The 18,972-nt window shown below is 47.6% G+C and overlaps 2 protein-coding genes across 6 annotated transcripts in view; one reads left to right on the top strand and one right to left on the bottom strand.

The window, feature by feature from the left end:
* The first annotated feature begins 506 nt into the window (after positions 1-506).
* Positions 507-18,972, top strand: part of LOC143211262 (uncharacterized) — a 38,261-nt gene continuing 19,795 nt past the window's right edge. Inside the window, exons 1-7 of one of the 5 annotated variants that reach the window (XM_076428755.1) lie at positions 507-1,096; positions 4,486-5,463; positions 5,703-5,845; positions 5,934-6,081; positions 6,147-6,381; positions 6,637-6,743; positions 12,202-12,330. In XM_076428755.1, the coding sequence (XP_076284870.1) occupies positions 5,276-5,463; positions 5,703-5,845; positions 5,934-6,081; positions 6,147-6,381; positions 6,637-6,743; positions 12,202-12,330 (950 nt within the window). In that variant the 5' untranslated portion in view covers positions 507-1,096; positions 4,486-5,275. The other 4 variants (XM_076428754.1, XM_076428751.1, XM_076428756.1 and 1 more) reach the window with 4 other exon arrangements.
* Sud1 (Prolyl 3-hydroxylase sud1) lies at positions 7,017-10,761 on the bottom strand. Its single transcript, XM_076428778.1, has 2 exons — positions 9,725-10,761; positions 7,017-9,597 (listed from the first exon to the last, which is right to left on the bottom strand). The coding sequence occupies exon 2, from the start codon at positions 9,038-9,040 to the stop codon at positions 7,217-7,219; it is 1,824 nt and encodes a 607-aa protein (XP_076284893.1). The 5' UTR covers positions 9,041-9,597; positions 9,725-10,761; the 3' UTR covers positions 7,017-7,216.

The following is an 18,972-nucleotide window of genomic DNA, read 5'->3' as shown; positions in this document are numbered from 1 at the left end:
GAGCCTAGGGGTTACCTCAACAGGAAATTGAGCAACCGAGCAATACGAGTCGTTCTGAGAATCGAGTCTCTTTGCCAATCGATTTCCATACAATCGGTTTCGAGAAATTCCTTTTAGAAATTAACTTTTTTAATCGGAGCTATTTTAATTCGAAAGTCAAACCTTTCTTCCGACCGAGAATAATGTCATTTTACATGATCTTTACTTTTTCATGGATATAAAATCGATATAGTATCTCGCACATAAATGTTTAGTAATAGATTAGGTACCAACACATTTAATAATCGGTCCCGACCCGCTTTAAGAATGAGAAAGGTGGAACCTCCGACTTGAAAGTCGCTCGATGTTGAAGTGTCGCGACAGGTTCCCGCGCGTAGCGATTGAAACGCGACATCGGAGGAAGCCCGGTCGATAACTAGCCCCGCGAGGAGGCCCGCGTAGATTGCCAAAACGCGAGGATGCAGTGGCGTAGAGCGCAGGTCTGGTCGCGGGCGGGCGGGCGGGTAAGGTGAGAGAGGCAAGGCGAGGGGCGTCGCGTCGCCTGGCGTCGCGTCGGGTCGTAGCAAAGCGAATTCCTCGACGCATCTCTCGATGCAGTAGTCGTCGGCGTCCCGCGGGTGGTCGCGATCGAACAGAGAGAGAGTGTCAGGGGCGGGAGAGCGGTTGTCGGGAGTATAGCGGATGGATCGGAAGGGCGCCCCTGTCTCTGTCTGTCTGGCGATCTTGCCGTACGCTCCTGCAGGTGTCAGGGAAAAGTAGAGGTAAAGGGTGGAGAGGGCGTCGAAGTTCGCGGGAACGCGAGGTGCCGATTCGTGTGCGCGGTGTTGGTCCCTTGACGGCGATCAGCGAACACAGGCGAGGCGCGGGCCGAGAATCTGCCGAGGTTTCGGGCTGCGTGTTTGGAGGGCGACGACGCCCACAATCGAAGGTACGGATCAACGGTAGAGGAGAGACGGTGTCGAGCAAAGGGTCCTCGGGAATCCTGGCACGGCTCCAACGACGGCACTCTTCGCTCTCGACGGCCGCTGACCACTGGCGACGCTTGTCCGATGTCAGGACAGCAGACCGCGAAGTGTGTCGTTGCTATTTTCAAGTAGTACGTATTCAACACGCTGCCCGGGCGGCCTCGCGGGCTTACGGTAGCGCTTGCAAGCTTCACGCCGCCCGTTTTACGATTTACGTTGTTCACGCTACGCTCAGCTCCATAAAAGCTTCTCGAGCACGCGCGACCCGTCGCAACAGCCACGCCGCTCGCCCACGATTCCGAGACGATCGCCACACACAGCCTGGTTGATTCCGTTCTAGGCGCGACAACCGGCTAGACGCATCCGGCGCGCACGTGCTCGACATGACAGTTCCTCGCGCCTCGATCAGCCAGTCCCGCGATTAATCCGCTCCTCGCCTCCTTTGATCCGTCCTCTAGTTCTCCGTTCCCTTAAAGCGTTCTCTCATTGTTAAATGAATGTCCTTTTTGCTACTCAATCGTCAGTAACCGAACAACATTCATTTGTCAGCCGTAAACGTGAAAACGTTGTCACTTCTTATCCAGTACCTTCGATGACACTCGAAGCTAGCTAAATCGTCTAAAGAACAGGTAAATTGCTAGATGACGGATCAGCCGTCGTTGGCCGCGATAGATTCCGTCGAATAAAGCTGTTGTTGCGCGGCGGGAGGCTGAGCCAGCAAATCCGAGTATTAGGGCCACGGGAAAGGGTGGTTGATAGCATCCGGAGCCCGTACAGCTTCGAAAGCTTGTTAATTCGCGGCCACGACCGGTTTCAAGACGGAAACCGGAGTTCGACGACTTCAGAGATCCTCGTTGCCTCGTATAATCCGTACGGAACGATGCGCGATCACGCTCGCAGAGAAATCGACTCGCCGGGCCGCGGTCGTCCCGCGACAGCTCTCTTCCCGTCGAACCGACGATTAAATCGAATGGTCCTCGGTTCTCTGATCGCGGACGAGTTTTCACGACCGAGGGAAAGGCGAGTTCGTGTCGGTGGAAAACTGTCGATCAAACGATCCCGCGGGGACGATGTTTAGTCTGGTCGCGAGGGGCCGGTAAAGCGTGACGACACGATGCACGGTCGCCCATAGGCAGGTCCGTGCTTTAATTACTGATTTTTTCTCTCCGCTCCAAAAAGCCGCCGATGTGTGATACTGCCTTTTGTGTGCTGGCCGACACGATACGATACACGGGGGCCTTCTGTGTGCGCGCGTAAAGCGCGACCAGCACGGCGGGTACCTCAAAGCCGACAGTGAATCGCCGCGGGCCGCGGAGCGCGGACAACTCCGCGCGAACACGCTCGAAAACACCGCGAGAAAACCGCTCGAGACAACCCTTATCGTTGCCTGTTCCCGCCATCGACCGTGCGACTATCGATTCGTCACCGCGTCACTGGAAACGCTCAACCTTCTCATTAATAATTCACCCGCAACACCTCAACCTTAACCTGTTAACCAGTCGATCGTTCGAGTCTCGAATCAAATCGACGGGCGATAGAGAGTCGTCTCCTCCGGTCAACAGGTTGTCGCTCTTCCCAGATCATCGATGATCCCGCAATATCTCCAATCTCCCTCGAATCCTCGCTGAATTCTACTTTGTTCCACGATCACCCAGCTGAAACGTTCTCCCAGTGTGTTTGCCGCGCGTTGTTCTAGCCGCTCGATTCCTACCCGAGACCGTTACGAATTCTCAATGAAATTAAACACGGTAACACCAATTAAGTGAGTTATTAACCCTTACGCTACGCCGCGAAGCGCGAATTAACGACGCCGGTGCCGCGATCGGCGTTTCGTAACTGTGGTAACAGTTCCCTCGTAGTAGCGTAAACAGACGCGCAACTTTTAAGTACTGGAGTAACGAGTTAATAATATTCCACATTGCTCATTGCTACACTTTTAATTAGTGGACTAACGTTACACAAAACATTGTCCCCGCGATATAACATCTACAGGGAAGAACATCGAGTAACCATCGCTACACTTTTAATTACTGGACTAACGAATTAACAATGTAGCTACACCACAGACCCTGCCACACTGCTCAAAACATTGTCACCGCGATACATGGACCAGCCATCGCTACGAACACGAGATTGAATCTCCTACGCGACGGTGATTTTATAGATCATTTCGTCCTGGGACTGGTCAGCCAGTTTGTTCGGCGGTGAGGAGACGTTCGAGCTCGCGAGTGAATCCGTTGCATCGGAAATTATTCTGCACTTTCTTTTCTAATTAGAAGATGCGTCTCGGAACACAGACGGCGCTCGGTTGCAATTATGAAGATCCGTATAGTCTCGCGCGCGAGCGGGGATCGACGCGAGCTCGCGCACTCGTCGAAATTAATTAGCGACTTAATTGCCGGGAGTATCCCGTGCGCTGGCTCGTACCATCGGACGCTTTCGAGCGTGTCCGCATCGGTGGAAACGCGCGCCGCGCCGCGGGTTTCGAACAGTGACAATTCGAGTGAGCGAGCCACGCGAACACAAGAGAACGGTCCCGGCGCAGCGGTTCGGTCTCTCGAACGGAACAGGCAAACTCGTTTCTTTACGCTCTTCTACCCGCGAAATACGAGTCCCCGGCGCTTGGAAAGAGATCCCTGCAAACGCGCTGCCGTAAATCCAACGCCGCGTAAAGCGATCCTCCTCCGAGAGGAAATTAACACGCGAGGAGCACGAGTTTCCGCGACGATACGCGTTTCACGGTGAAACTCGAGGACCGTCGTAAATCCATTCGTTAGTGTCGTGCCCGATCTCGAGGATCGTTTAACCCTTAGCACTCGAATGGCGCCACTAAAAGTTACCGTACAATTATTCAAAATATTGTTGCTAATCAATTACTAAGCATTTAGATATCGTATGAGGTATTATACGAATTTCATATCCATAAAATTTAGAAAATCATAGTATTAAAATAGTTCAAACGTAAATTTTAAAATATTTCCGAGCGCAAAGGGTTAGACGGCGAAGCTTGGACCGCGAGCTTGGCAGTACCGAGATGCAATGATAAGATCGGTAACAGATCGTTTGATCGAGTCGAATCGGTGGCAGGATAGCTTCGACCATAATGGAGTAGCAATCTCTCGGTAACTATGCCGTTACTGGTCAGACAGACTGTCCAAGGAGGTGATCGCAACGCTAGTTCACGACTGGCCGGCCAGCCCCTCTAATCCCCTTACCAAGGGTTGCGGTCTGCCACTGCAATCCTATAAATTCCAACGGCGCAGCGACGCTAAAGCCCCAGGGGTCCTGTGTCTACCAAGTAGCACAGTTTCGTAACGATCGCAGCGCGACGGACCAGAGATTGTGTCAGATTTTCGAGGAGATCCGAGCGACCGGTTGTCTCGGAAGTTGACGCGCGCATTGTTCTCCCGGTAGTAATTGACCGTTGCGCAATCCCCGAGCGGGAATGGTCAGCATCTGGGTGTCGCGCGCGCGTTGACAGAGAAAAACGACGCAATGGTTAATGTGGCTCGTTATTTAGGAAATTGGGGCCGCCGGTTCGCAGCTTGACGCGATCCAGGCCGGAGATACGTCGCGAGTGAAACCACACGAACGAGCACACGAACTGTAGAAACCACTCGCGCGGCGAAAAAGAGAGAGAAAAGCTCGAGGCAACGGCAGACGTCTCCGAACAGGTTCCTCGGGACTGTCCACGGTGTACACCGGCCGAACATTTTTCCATCGGAACAGGCGTATTTCTCTATCGAAACCGCATCCGCGTACGTTTCTCCTGCGCTCTGTTCCTGAGAGACATTCCCGTCGATCGTGCGTGTGCAGTGATCAATTACCTAGCTTCCAAGAGGCCCGGTGAATCGTTGATCCGTGCAACGTCAGACACGATCTTGCGCCAGCGGATGAGCGTGATTCTAGTCGAATGAATGGACGTGACCAGCCTCGACGAGAGAGAGAAACGAGACGGTAATAGCTGTGCCGGGAGCACGTGTCTCCTGTATCGAAGAGGACTCGCGATTGTACCCGGTATGTCAGCGCGTGCCAAACGATCTGAGGAGTCGACCGTTATGATGTGCCACGCCGGCGAGAGGACTCCGGACAGAAACGGCCCGGGAGGATGCCGAGACTATTTTCAGAACGTCCGAGACAATCGCCGCTTCTGAAAGAGAGAAAAAAAAGTGTGGACCGTCCGACGCGTAGCCGATAGTCGATAGAAGAAACAACGGGGTCGGGAGGAGAGAAACGAAGGCGTAAAAATTCCTTTTAACTATTTTTATAATCGACGAGCGCAGTCGCGCGTCAACTGACGCCAGTGGAAGATGGACGGAAGACCGAAGATCGAGGTGGTTCGCGTGCCTTCGAACGAACGCGGCAACTTCCGGTCCCTGGACGGTGTCCGCGGCAGCTACAGTCACATTCGCGTGGGCACGTACCGTCCGGAACCGGAAGTCAAACTGGTGGTTTGCGACAGCAAGCCGCCAATCGAACAGTCTCGGAAGTTTAAAAGGTACGCTTGCTCTGTTACCCACTAGGGCTATTACTTTTCCGAAATTTTGATTATTCGAGGATTCGAAGTCTTTGAAGTGCACGAACAAAATAGATAGATCTTCGAATCTTCTAATAATTTACTACGGAGGTTCGAAATTCGAAGCTTCAAAATCTTCGACCTTCGAAGGAAAGTAACAGCCCTGCACCCTCTTGTTTGACACGACCAATTCGGTGAACTAACCGGTCGGTTTTTTTCAGGAGCCTGGGACCAGTCTCGAAGCTGCTGAGACGTCGCCATCACGCCACATATCTCGCCACGAAATCCTGTGATAACATTTATACCGTGAATAGAAGTAGCAACTCGTTGGACTGGAGGGTTAGTCAGACCGTGAACGAGCAAAGTGAGAACTCTTTTTCTTTCGATTCTGACCGCTAGGCAGTTCTAGTCTCGCGTGAAGAATTCCGCGACTGATGCAAGATGCGTTTCAGGCTTCCAATCCCGGCAGAGCGGCAGCCTGGATTGGCGAGTAGGAAGGTCCATCAACAAACTGCATTGGAGGGACACCACCAGAAGCGCGGAGCAGCTTTCCAGAAGCGGACCCATCGGCTCGGACCATCTACAAACACCTAGCACAAAGTATACTTTAGATATCTCCGTCTCGAATCTTGATCGAAAATTCATTCGCAACATGTTCCTTTTAGATCGAAACTGATCTCGCTGCTGCGACGACTTTCTCCTCGCCTTTCGCGACCTGGCAGCAAAAACTCCTTGCAAGCATCACCGACGATCTGTCCATGGGTGCAGGTCGAGTTCTCCTCGGAATCGATCAACGAAGGGCTGCAGGAAGAGTCCCAGGAAGGCGACATGAGTTTCCAGAGGGAACTGCAGCTAAACGAGCTAAGGAAACGCATGGCAGGGATACCTACCGCCTCTCAGGTGATTAACAAACTGTACCGAGATTAATTGTAGAGATTATGACGTATCACGTTTCGTGCAATTGGAAGCAATCGATTACCCGGACGTTTGAGTCATCTGGAACGAAGACAAATCGAAGGCGTGTCCGCTAATGGCTTCCGCCTCGGTCAGTCCGAGCCGAGGCAGCCATGATAATTGTAGTTTTATTGCTACCGAGTAATCTGCGAACAGTCCACGATTCTCTGCTATACTCCATCGACGTGTTTTGCGTGTCAGGTTACCACGAAAATCGTCAAGCATGGCGAAGAGGAAGAGGAAGGATCGTCTCGTCCCAGGATAGAAGTGCAGCGACTGGAGACCGACCAGAACAACTCCGGCAAATCGTAAGCTTACCATTTTGTTTGTACCTCCTCGTATCTCTCGAGCTTCCGTTGCACCGTACCAAGTAGTTACTCTGATCCATGCATGCGCCCGGACTGCACCCAGCTAACGTACTCCTAAGGGATAGCCATGTACGACACCCAATAAACGACTGAGAATGTTTTGTGCACTGTGGTTTTCTTAAGCAGCACGAGTATCCTTGATCGGTTCCCCTAGAACGGTTCCAATTAGAAATGGGATCGAGTATACTTGCGATCCACTAATTTTATGCGGATCTTTAAATAAAATTTTTACTTGTAATATAATTTATCCCATCTCTAATTCCGATTAGACTTCGGTAGAAGTAGAAATAAACAATTCGAATGTCCGGCGATAAATACTGACAATTTTTATTAATACGAATACTATGTTACATTTGACGAGCAAACGATACTCGCTCACGATTCATTGTACAATTCCCATCTAGCCAGTCGAATTATTCGTAATATGTACAAATTAGATTGTAGAAGTAACCTGTACAGTAATGATTCACGTATTTGTGGACGCGACAAATGTCTTGGTTTTTGTACACCAGACACAGATGGTTGTTCTTCGTGGGCACATGGATAAGTGCTCCTTCCTCTTCTCCGGGATCGACGTAGTCTATAGTGTTTTCCTCGGGCACATGACTCGTCTGAAATTGTATGATCACATCCAGAGCTCCAGGTTCGGATCCACTCGTATCGTCCATATCCTCCTCTTGATCGGAGCACTCTAGAGAGCAATCTAGAGGATCCGATAAGTAGTCTCCGATATCCGATACGTCCGAGTCATCGGTGTCCAGTGACCTTGCTAATTTCTGCGGCGGAAGATTCTCTAATTTCGACAACGATGATTGCTGAGACAAGTTTTTCTTCTTTGCGCGAGGGAATTTTCCTTTTGGGGTCAGCTTCAGTATATCGTCATCATTCATCTCTTCATCTTCTTTATTGCTTGCCGAACTATTGCGTCCTGATTCTTCGTTTCTACTATCTTGGCTACTGTCTTTGTTACTTCTACTGGTTCGCGGAGTGTCTACCGAGTCCTCCATGTATTCGTAATTTTGGTTCACGTTTCCGCTGCTCGATTTCTTCTCGGTAGGCGAAACAGCCGACTCGGCGATCACAGATCTATCATATGTCAGGGTGTAGCAGCCCTTGGTCCACCTCTGCAATTCAATTGTCATTTTCGGCTTCATGGTCTCCTTCTCCGCCACCAGGTCCAACTCCGTGTAGTCTTTCAGCAATTGGAACATCGAAATTGTCTTGAACATGTTGTAGAACGATTTCAGAAACTCCGGCAGGTTTTCTTCTTTTGCTACCTCGTAATTTCGGATGTCTGCTGGACCGACCTTCTGCCAAACGATCGCGTCGGACAATAAGTCCGTCTCGAGCTTCTCGTAGACATCGTCTTTTAGAAAACATGACAAAAATGCGAAAGACTCTTGTTCCATATCCTGTTGGACCTCCTTGACAATTCCAGGGTACAAGTAACACGTTTTTATCCAATTGTTCAGTGATACCCGGTTGTTCACTGGTTCCACATAGGTCGGCTCCGTTGCTACTCGTGGAGGTTTGGTACTCTCTTTTAAAGGACCGTGAAACCAACCGTTGATGCTCCATCTGGATTTGTCCGGAGAAGTCACTTCGGCTACTTGATGGTAAGAGTTATCTACAACTTCAAAAAATATTAGGGAATTGTACTCTGGTATTAGAGATTTTACTACATTTCTGGGCAACCCATTTTCATCGGTGTCGAACAAATCCAACGTTCCGCCATCCTCCACGGTCCAGTTCTTGGTAAGGTATAATATGAAAGCGATCCTTCGGTCTCTTATGTTGTCGTCGTGACACAACAAGTAGTCTGTGTCGGAATAGCAAGAACTGGCCATGGATATTTTCTTGTTGAGCTGTATCTTGGTGTTCTGCTCCATCCACGTTGACAGATCACATTGGAAAGTTTCGTATAAGAACTTCAGGTTCTTGCTGTCGACGTAAACCAGATTGTTGGTCTGCTCGAACTGGTACAAGTCTACGCTGTTTCGTCTACTCTTCACATCTAACAATTCATTCTTTATCTCGTCCATTAAATCCTCGTTGGAGAGAAAATTTGAAATTTTGCACATTCTAAACGGTTTCGATATCACTTCTAGATTATCCTTCTTGAAGCTCTTATAATTATGCCAATGCTCGCAGAAGAGTTTCTGAAATTCAGGAGAATAGACATGGTCCGAGATAATGGAATGTTTGAGCTTCTTTGCAACCGGTTCGTCCTGGGCCATAACTTTGTGTGTTGGTTGCGTCACCGATCGAGTATTGCAGCTTCTGTTTTCTTACGCTATCAGTCTTTTCGCGAATCTAGCTACAGTGCACACGTTAACAGTGCATATCCCTGTGTAATTGACTTACTAAAAGTAGCTTCTATAAATCGACGTCGTACTATAAACTAGATCACATATTTTCCTTTTATCTAAGTACATAGATATGCGTTGTCGTGAGCTTGAAATACATACATTCTCCGTGCATTAAAAATTGTGTTCTCGACGGGAAAAAAAAACGAAAGAATACACGAGTTATCTGATCGGCCTCGTGTCACTCACAATATCATCCTATAAGGTTACCCCGTTTGGAGTGATATACGCGTGCGCTCGACGGTTGGCAATGTCGGCTCGGCGTTGTTTTCCATTCAGTGAAAAAGCGAGTTTCGTTCTTTCCGCATCGCGTCGTCGTGATAAGAAAGATATCACAGGTTTTCTAAATGCACTCAGCGAACGTAGCGGCGCTTGTTTCTCTCGTTCGGTACACGCGGCCCACGTGGTCGATCCGAGCCGCACGTGTTCTGAAAGTAGTCGTTCGAAAAACTCGATTAATAAAATTCCGCTTCATTCCCACGGTTGTTCCGTCACCATGCAAATAAACGAACGTGCTCGCGAACTAGAAGTGTCACTCGCTCGACAACTACGTACCAAAAGAATTGCACGTGCGTCCAAATTTAGCGAACTAGGTCCGTCGCTCCGTGTCACCTCGCGGTTGCATTCTGCCCAGGGACAGCTACTACCGCTGGCGAAAACGTCGATTCGATCGAACCCAGGGACGTCGCGAATTATTCGCGAACCCCGACCACTGCGTTTCTATCGCTATTAACCTCACCAGAATTACGCAACACGTTCTCCGAACATGCGAAATTGTTACTTAACCCAATTTTTAACGAACTTTCTCGTCCATGCAACTTCCGAAAGCTTCCCCACCACGACTGAAATTTATCTTGTAATTTTTTCGCGTCTAATTTCTCGATAAAATTTCACTGAGTCTGTGACACTTGATTTCGATATATGTACCGTGAAACGCGATGGGACGACAGAAAAACAGAAACTGACGTTACGATGTCCTTTTTTTTATCGATAATATTTCGCAATTTGCAAGATAGATTTATCTTTTATTCTTGTTCTGTGATACGGTGTTATAATATCCCTATAAATTTTCATGCTTTTTTGATAAATAGTTCTAAAAACAAATTTCATTGAAAGTTTTACTTAAATCTTATGATTGTGTTCCCCTGTATTAATTGAAAAAAAAACTTTTTAAAAGACAACAGAAAGAAATTTCTAATTTAATTATTTAGTGCAAAGGTGTAGATGCATTTAATAAAATGTCGTGAAGGGTTAAACAATTGAATTGGTGTGAAGATCAGTGCATATGCATCGAGGTTGGTAGTTTTGGCGTGTTCGAATAATCCCGCGCTTGGCGGCGCTCTCGATTTGGCGATCGACCGTGGCGCGGCGCTCGACTCGCTCGTGTCAAGATGGCGGCAGCAGTAGTTCACGTTTGACGGGTGCCGTTGGTTGCATGGAAATTCGGGGCACACCCTGACCGTTAAAATTGTCGAGAGTGTGAGATCGTCGCGTCGAATGCTCGATCCTCGTGAAATCCTGGAGTGAAGGGCCGATCGTGGATCCTGGAGCCGGGCAGCGGGCACCAACAGCCGCGCATACGTGAGTAACCAAACCAAACACGCTGCTGGCCGACAGCCCACACGTACACACGGCAACGGCGTGTCACAAAGTTCCTCGAATCCTTTATTTCACAAGGCTCGTTTTCGAATCCTGGCTACCTGTCAGCGTTCGCCACCTATTCCTTTAACGGGGCCACGCACGCGTTGCGATTTATCGGCGCGACGAGTTGTTACGTCGGCGGTTTCCAATCTAACAGGCAATTTTATCGCTCGCAGTTTTTCACCGTACACCTATCGATCTGTCGCACGACAAATCGCGTCGGAATTCACTAGGATTCTGGATACGGTACGAGGAAAAAGTATTCATACACCGTTGACTTTTGCTTTCACCTGTTCACGCTATTTTCTCTGCGTCAAAATTGTGTCAGGCTATCTCTCGCTCTCCGGCAAAAAGACAGGCCGATTTAAATATTTCTCAGCCTCGTTTCTCGCTAAGAATTACGTCCTTGATCGAGGGCACGGGGAAGTAGGAATAAAAGTCACTAGGGGTCGGAACAGGGGGTTGTTCCAACCGTGGGAGTTTCTTCCATTTTTGTACAACAGTTCGTGAAAGGAACACATTTTTAGTACACCGTTTAGGGTTTAAAATCATTTATATCGTGCATTAAAAATTATTGTAGAAAAGGGGTTACTTCAAGGACGATGACACCATGTTCGATCAACTGTACTGTCTCTAATTTTTGCGAGGTCTGACAGGTTGTTAGATGTACAGGAAAAACTGCGATAAATCGCAACGTTCTCGGCCCGTAAGAATCGCACGTTGCCTGCTCGTCTCACACGCCGATGAATTTACATGTTCTTGTCTCTCTCTCTCTCTCTTTAATCACTTACATCTAATTGTTTCCTTAGTCCGTAAGTTGCTAGGCTGTGGAGCTTTATGTGCAGGATGGGAAAAAATAAAGTCCGCAGGCTAGTTCGATTATTTCGGGTGCGCAGCGTCGCAAAAAACGTGAAACACGGTCTCTAATGAGTAAAAGACTGCGGATTTTTATGCATTTATAGCAAAATTGAGTGGACGAAACAGATTTTTAAATTGAAAATGTCAATATATGATTCCTCCTCTTTTAAAATCATTACGGGAAGAAATAACATTCAAAACGTAGTTTCTATTTCTCGCAATCGATGCAGACATTTTTTATTTTGCAAAGAGGTCCGCGGTCTGTTAATGAGGTACGTAATTGTCGGTCTTTATTATTGTGGGACGAGGGTGGGGTCTCGCGTTCGAATTCGGCGAGGAGAACAGGCGGTCAGGACACTCGGCAGCCCTCAGTCACCTTTTGTTTGTGTCGCGAGCACGTTGTGCCCGAGTGGGGACCGTTACTGTACACAGTGAGTCGAGTGAGCCGAACGCAGTGTTGATCGACAGAATTCTCGTTTTCCCGTGTATCCTCAAGGATTCCTCCGGTATCTGTGTGCCCTGTTTCCTCGTAGAGGCATCGTCGGCCTTGAACCGGACTCTTGCTGGCCTACTGCCGACCATTATGGCGTGAAGGAGCTTTCGGATTTTCAAATCTCTCTCTCTCTCTCTCTCCCTCTTGGCCGCGTCCCTGGAGAACGCAGGTGAGTCAGGTGGAATTCATTAGCAATCTGTGTCCCTTTTTATTCGAACGCTTCTGCGGATGCACGCTGCAGCTTGCACCGCGCAGGACCCATTTTGTGATTCGCTAACTCTTGGGATCGGACGACGTTTTCGTCTCAATTTTGGTACAAACGAAAATTGAAACGAAAGCGCCATCCGTAGATCGTTCTCATAGATGTTCTCGTGCAAGTTCGTAGTGTTAACTAATCTGTGTTTTAATGTGTTGTCGGATGTCTGTACGGATTAATAAATAAACGGAGAAAGAGCTTGTTAGACTGGAAGAATATTTTTATCCGTGCTCGATCGCGTTCTCTGTGCAATTTACATGCGTTCTGAATGTAGAGGATCGATAGAGTAGATTTGAAAGTAAGATTCCCTACGTTTTACGCGATTCCCTCTACGTAGTGTCGTTGATACTCGTTTCCGACCATAAGTGGTTATCGATTGCCAAAGAGAGCAACGTCTCTCCCACGTCGTAGTATGTTTTTCTCCGCAGACCGTCGCGTTTCCGTGTTCAGTAACGATCGTTACGACTAGATATGAGAACCGTTGCGAAATCGTGTGCGATTTTAAGCTCCGAAGAAGCTCTCGAAACGGGACGATAGTTCGCGTGTCGACGCGACGATACCTAGCGTGTTCCATTAGGAAATTTTCCTTAAACGGAAAATGTTCGAGTTACATTGAGTCGTGCTCAATTAAAAAGGCACGCGATATTAAGCTCGAAAAGGTCTTGAAACCGCGTAGCCACTAACCTGGGAGCGAGCTTTTAGAGTAATGGGAGTTTCCGGGATACGCGACGTCATTTTACCTTCAACCGGAGACGAGCGAACTCGTCGTTCCCATGATTTCTCGTCGTCTCAATTTAGAGTGTGCAATTTAGTTGCATCAAAGTTGTATACCAGTCGTATTTCTAGCAGTGCAGTCAACTAATACAAATCAGGTCAAATTAAATTGTATTTGATATAAACTCTTCGACGATGTTGATCTAAATTATTAAATGGAAGCGCGCGCTCCAATTCGACCTTCGAGAAAGGCTCCGCTGGAATTCGATCGATTTAAAGGGCTCGTGGGGAATGTCCGCGGTTCCGCGGAGGTTCCAGCCTTGAACGGCGATGAGGTAGGTCATTCCCCTTTTTTTCTCCTTCGACGACGGAATACCATCGACGAGATGCCAAGTGGCTCGTTTAACGATTACGCCACTCGAACCACTAAGCCGTGTCGGTCGTGGCATTAAAGTGTACTGTTAAACTCGGCAATGTGTCCATTAATGTTGCCGTGCATACGGGTTCTTCTACACCGTTCCTCGTACACTTAACACCTTGCTCGTCCTTCTCGGAAAATGGACCTTATCCTCGCTCGGAAAGGGCCTCCACCCTCCTACCGGTCTCGAACAGCTTCTCGAAAACCATTTAAAGCCTGCTGCTATCTTCGATCTTCCACTGCGCGCATTGGAATAAAAATTCCGATCGACTTTTCATCGAAACAACGAGAGAACTGGACTTGTATACAAAACAGATATATTTACTTAGCGCAAGGTCGATCCCAACTTGCGGTTTTTGACCATTGTCCACCGGTGCAAGGTTACAAAAGGATGTCGCTCGTGGGCTACCCTCGTCAGTTTCCATCTACCTGCATCTAACGCGTTCGTTTTGCTCGAACGGAACCAATCCGTCCGGTAACGTTCGAGACTCGCCGAGACAGCTGGTACAAACTGTGTCTCGAACCGTTACGCGTTTTTTTTTCGATCACGGAAAGAAGCGAGATTCATCCGCTTATCCGTTTGCTCGGCGCAGGATCTTCTCTCGAACTGGATCACCGAATACGAAACCGGCGGGATGAATTATAATATCGCGTGACCGGTACAATTATTCTCGCGCGAAACCTGTTGCATAGGTGCGCGGTCGTATATGGCGTTAACGTTCCAGTTATCGACCTTACGAGATCGTTTTTACTCGGATTAATTCGACTCGCCGGACTCGTTCCCGCGGTCGCAAGAAACCTTCGAGCAAGAACGATTTCGTAATGGTGCTTAATCGCTCGAAATTCGTCTCGTAATCGCGCGGAAGCTGCTCCGAAGAAGTCGTCGAGGATTGTTAAAAATTTTGCACGCGCCGCGGAGCATCCGGAGCAGCGCGGAGAATCGGCGAGCGTTCGCTCGGATCGCCGGGACGACAATAATAATTTCGCGAGGACGTGGAACGGCGACACGCTCGAATACATCGTGGTCAGCGGCCGCCGCAAAAATATGCCGACCGTGTTTTTCTTCTTTCCTGCTGATCGCAAGGACAGTCTGCTATCAGCGCGAACTTGTTTTTTAACGGGTTTAGACTTCCCGCATGGGAACCGCACACAAACGATGTATTTAAAAAAAGTAGTAGCTCTCTGGCGTCATCCAGTTGATTTCTGCGAATTTATTGTTTGCTCGCCGTAGATCGCACCTTCTTGTCGAAGCGACGCGACGACGGTGTAGCGCCGGAATCGCGTACGGCATAGTTAGTAGAGTGCGACGGGATCGAAGCGAGTCGGCGGCATTGTCAAATGAAATTCTGGGTGGTGCGAGACCATCTTGGCCCAATTGTCTCGTCGATAACCGAGGCGCGTGCGTCCTTGCTTTTACTTCCTACGGAACGCACTCCACTCTGAATCGTGCAATTCTCGATCGCGTGGACTCGCCGCGAAAGCAAATCTCCCCCGGAAAAAAGTAGAACGCCGAACTAGCCGGCGCGGCTGCTTGTTTTTATATTCTCGCGGTGTGACGCAAGCCGATCCTCCGATTAACATTCGACCAGCGGCAGCGAGAATCGATTCCACCATCGGACGAGGATGGATCGTCCTCGTTACGCTCGCCTGTTCGATCGAGCGTCGCGTGTAACGTGGAAAGAATGCAGTCGCCCGCGAGGAAACGGATACGTTTCCCACAATTCTGCACGCGGCTATTTCAAGAACGAGTTGAGCGGGTCGCGTTGAAAAATTCAATTCTGCGGAGTCCGACGGGGGGCAACTTTCGTTCCTCCGGCTTGCTAGTCCGCTGGGAAATGTTAGAATTCCTAGTAACGGAGTCACTCGAGTAGTAGGTCACCGTGCGGCTACTTTGAATTCTGATTTTACCTGCTGGGACCGCGATATCCATCCGCATCGATCTCCGCGCGACTAGTACTTCCTCGACGCGAACCTTTGAGAAATATTGGGTCACGTCTTCCTACTTCGATCCTTTCGCTGTGAAATCTGTGGTATACCTTGTTACGTCCTAAGGTGGACGTTTGAAAGATGAATAGTTTAGTTTAAAGATTAGAATTGAGATACAACGCAGTTTTGAAGCAACCTGCATTCACCGGCTTCGGTTCGGGTAATTGAGGATTTGGATTGGTGAAATCGAAGTTGGGTAAACTCTTTTTAAAGATGATTTGAAGTTTTGATTTAAACGAAAATGAACAATAGTATATTCTAAGTATCAATTTTCGGATATATAGAGTTATTACGATTTTATTATAAATTGTTAGTATTTACCGATACGCAGTTTTTGCTCTCACAGTGTTGATCTACACGACCGCCTCATTCCTTTCGGTATGATGTTGTGGTGATGTTGTCGTTGGTGTTATTGATGTATAAAATAAAATATCTTCGACTGATTAACACTATTTAACTTCACCTTCACTAATTATACTCCAGCAGGATAACACACACACACACACACTGTACTGAACTTTTAATTGATGTACGATAATGATCGATAGAATTTTTAACATTGACTGGACTTTTGATTGGTTTACGATAATGATCGATAGAATTTTTAACATTGACTGGACTTTTGATTGGTTTACGATAATGATCGATAGAATTTTTAACATTGACTGAACTTTTGATTGGTGTACGATAATGATCGATAGAATTTTTAACATCGACTGAACTGGTCCTGATGAGGAACCATCCCTTTTATAGATTAGCCAATCCATTGTTCTAGGCTTAATTTTCATAAGGTGGCTACATCATCACCAATTCCTTTTAATTGTTTTCTTCTTAATCGCTTTCTTCTTAACCGTGTACATTGCATCTTTTATCATCATCTTGGCTGGATCATATTACTCTCCGCATCTCATAGATTATAGATCGAGGAACAATCCATCGCTCATCGATTCTTCTGAAAAATCTTCATATTCTTCAGTGATGAACAGGCTTCAACGAATATTCGCTCACAATTCATATTTGAAAATGACAGAATCATTTAATAAAATAAATTTCGCTACATTTTGAATTCGTTCAATGAAGATTTAAATTAAAAATGAGTTTTCTTAATTCTATCGCACGCAATGTGGTATAATATACGACAGTTCGACATTAATTATCAATTATAATATTTGATATTTTATTTCTCGTACATCATTATTAGAGCAAGTATAAAAAAGAAATTTCAAAGCGAAAGTAAGTACGTGACATGCGGCGTTCCTCCCGACAGCCACAGAAATATCCTCGGAATATTCCAGGTTGATCTCGATGAATCTAATATCCCCATTTCCATATTTAGACAATTGAAAGTGCGATTAAGTAACCGCGAACGATTGTTCGGAGCTCGGTGGGACAAACGCGCCCGGCAAAGAGTGCTCGATGGCACGCGACATCGCGGGACCGCCTCGGGAAACGGACAATTACTCCCGCGAGCGAAACCGGAAGTCCTCACGGTCCCGCAGAGAGAAGACGCGTTGGGAAACTGCTCTTCAACGAGACCGCGAGAAACGTTTGTTTTATCTCGCGACCCGTTTCACGCTCCGCGTCTCCCGACCTTAATCTCCGAAAGTCCCACTTCTTTTTTTCCCGTCGTGCTCTCAAAAGATCTCGGCTATTTCTTTTTCGAACTTCCTCTTTAGACTGGACCTACATTGGACGCGTCCCCCGAGAGTGCTGTGCATAGAAATACGTTCGGCCAGAACACACCTATTCTTCTTTTGTCAAGGAGCGGGGTCCGTTTCGCGCGATACGTCACACCTACCGGTTCTGGACGATCGATAAAGGGAACGGAGAACCACGGATCGTTTGCTCGCCAACCCAGAAACGGATCGACGATTTTCTTCTCGAATTTCTCTGCTGACTAAAGCACCCTGACAAGCAACTTGCGAGATTTTTCACGAAGGCGACTCGTAACTTCGTTGGTTACCTGTTGGCCGATGACGTCAATCGAACGAAACGGATGTAAGCGCTGGTGTCAGCCTAAAAGCGTAGGAATTGATCGAGGGAACCTAGCGAAGCAGCGTTCGCGTGTTCAGCGATGAAGGAATAATCGCCCAGGGTGGAACGATTTACCAGAGTACAATAATCGAGTGGATAAAATCAGAAATTAATTTTTCTGCGGGTTATTTTCGACGTGAATCTCCTTCGTGCTTCCGAAGTGGATTCTTTCCACTTCAGAGGCTACCGAGGCTAAATTCTGCTATCGCTTCGTGTCTCGAGGGCCCCGGAATGGAATTAAAGGGATCTAAGTGGAATTTAATCGAACCAGAGGGTTCCTCTTGTTCTCCTTTCGACTAGATAACGATTCAATTAAAAGAACATCGAGGATTATCGGCGTAGCCATGGCAACGCGCACACCTCGCCCCATTGATTCGGTCGACGATCGAGAAACGGCTTGATCGCGTGAACGTGTTCCGTTTGTTCGATATTTATTCGTCGTTGCCACCGAGCACCGTCATCAGCCGGTGCGCTACTTAATGACGGGATAACGGGGAGCCGATTAATTGAATGAGATCGAGGGATAACCCCATTCACGTTTATCTGTTGTCGGGTTACTGGCCGAACAGGGGAGGAGAACCCCTTCCGACGAGAGCCCTCGATTTTATACTCTGATCGGTATCTAAGCACGACGAACTCGAGTTCGCTTCAATGTAGGATCAGCTGTTCTAGCCGGTGTAATCGCTGTTGTCACCTGCTAGGTCGTGGGGCAGTTATTGTTCGAACAGTCTCCGCCGATTTTTGGAGCTAATTGAAAACGAAAAGAATTGTACTGACAATCAAGTTTATTTAATGAGACATGCACCATTTTGTTCGATGACGGTTTGCCATCTGTTGGGAAGTTTCATTATCCCACAATCAATCGCTTTCTTCAACATTGTTGTGGAATATCTACTTCTCATCGCCCGTTATCATCCGTTTCAGAAATGGATCGTTTGCACTGTGTTTAAAGAATGAATCGCACGTTGAAATACGGTCCATTAAATTTTTTCGGTAAATTTGTGCGGTACCCAAATATTAAAGCGACCAACGAAGTCATTTCTGCCATTTCACGAATGGTAATCCGCTGATTATTTGTGATCACTGCCTTGATTAGGTTGTCATCAACCGCGGATGGCCTACCGGAGCGTTGCCGATCCTCAAGGTTAAATTTGCACTCTCTGAATTTCACAAACTGTTCGCGAACTGTTCGCGAACTGTTCGATCACTTACAGCATTGTCTCCGTAAACTGCGCATATCTTTTTTTGCAACTTGAACAGCATTCATGTCTTTTCTATAGTAAAAAAACATTAAATGCCGAAAATGCACTTTTTCGTTCACCATGTTTAAATTGACGCCAAACAAAAACGATTGAAGCTATGTTCAGGGTGAATAGATTCAAATATTGGCGAAAGCACCATCT

Source organism: Lasioglossum baleicum, chromosome 8 (genome assembly GCF_051020765.1).
Source record: "Lasioglossum baleicum chromosome 8, iyLasBale1, whole genome shotgun sequence".
Taxonomy (NCBI): Eukaryota; Metazoa; Arthropoda; class Insecta; order Hymenoptera; family Halictidae; genus Lasioglossum; species Lasioglossum baleicum.
Note: the sequence above shows the minus strand (reverse complement) of the source record. Positions and strands in the feature narration are given on the sequence as shown.

Coding starts and splice junctions, on each gene's coding strand:
- Sud1 (XM_076428778.1), bottom strand. CDS start 9,040: ATGGCCCAGGACGAACCGGTTGCAAAGAAGCTCAAACATTCCATTATC.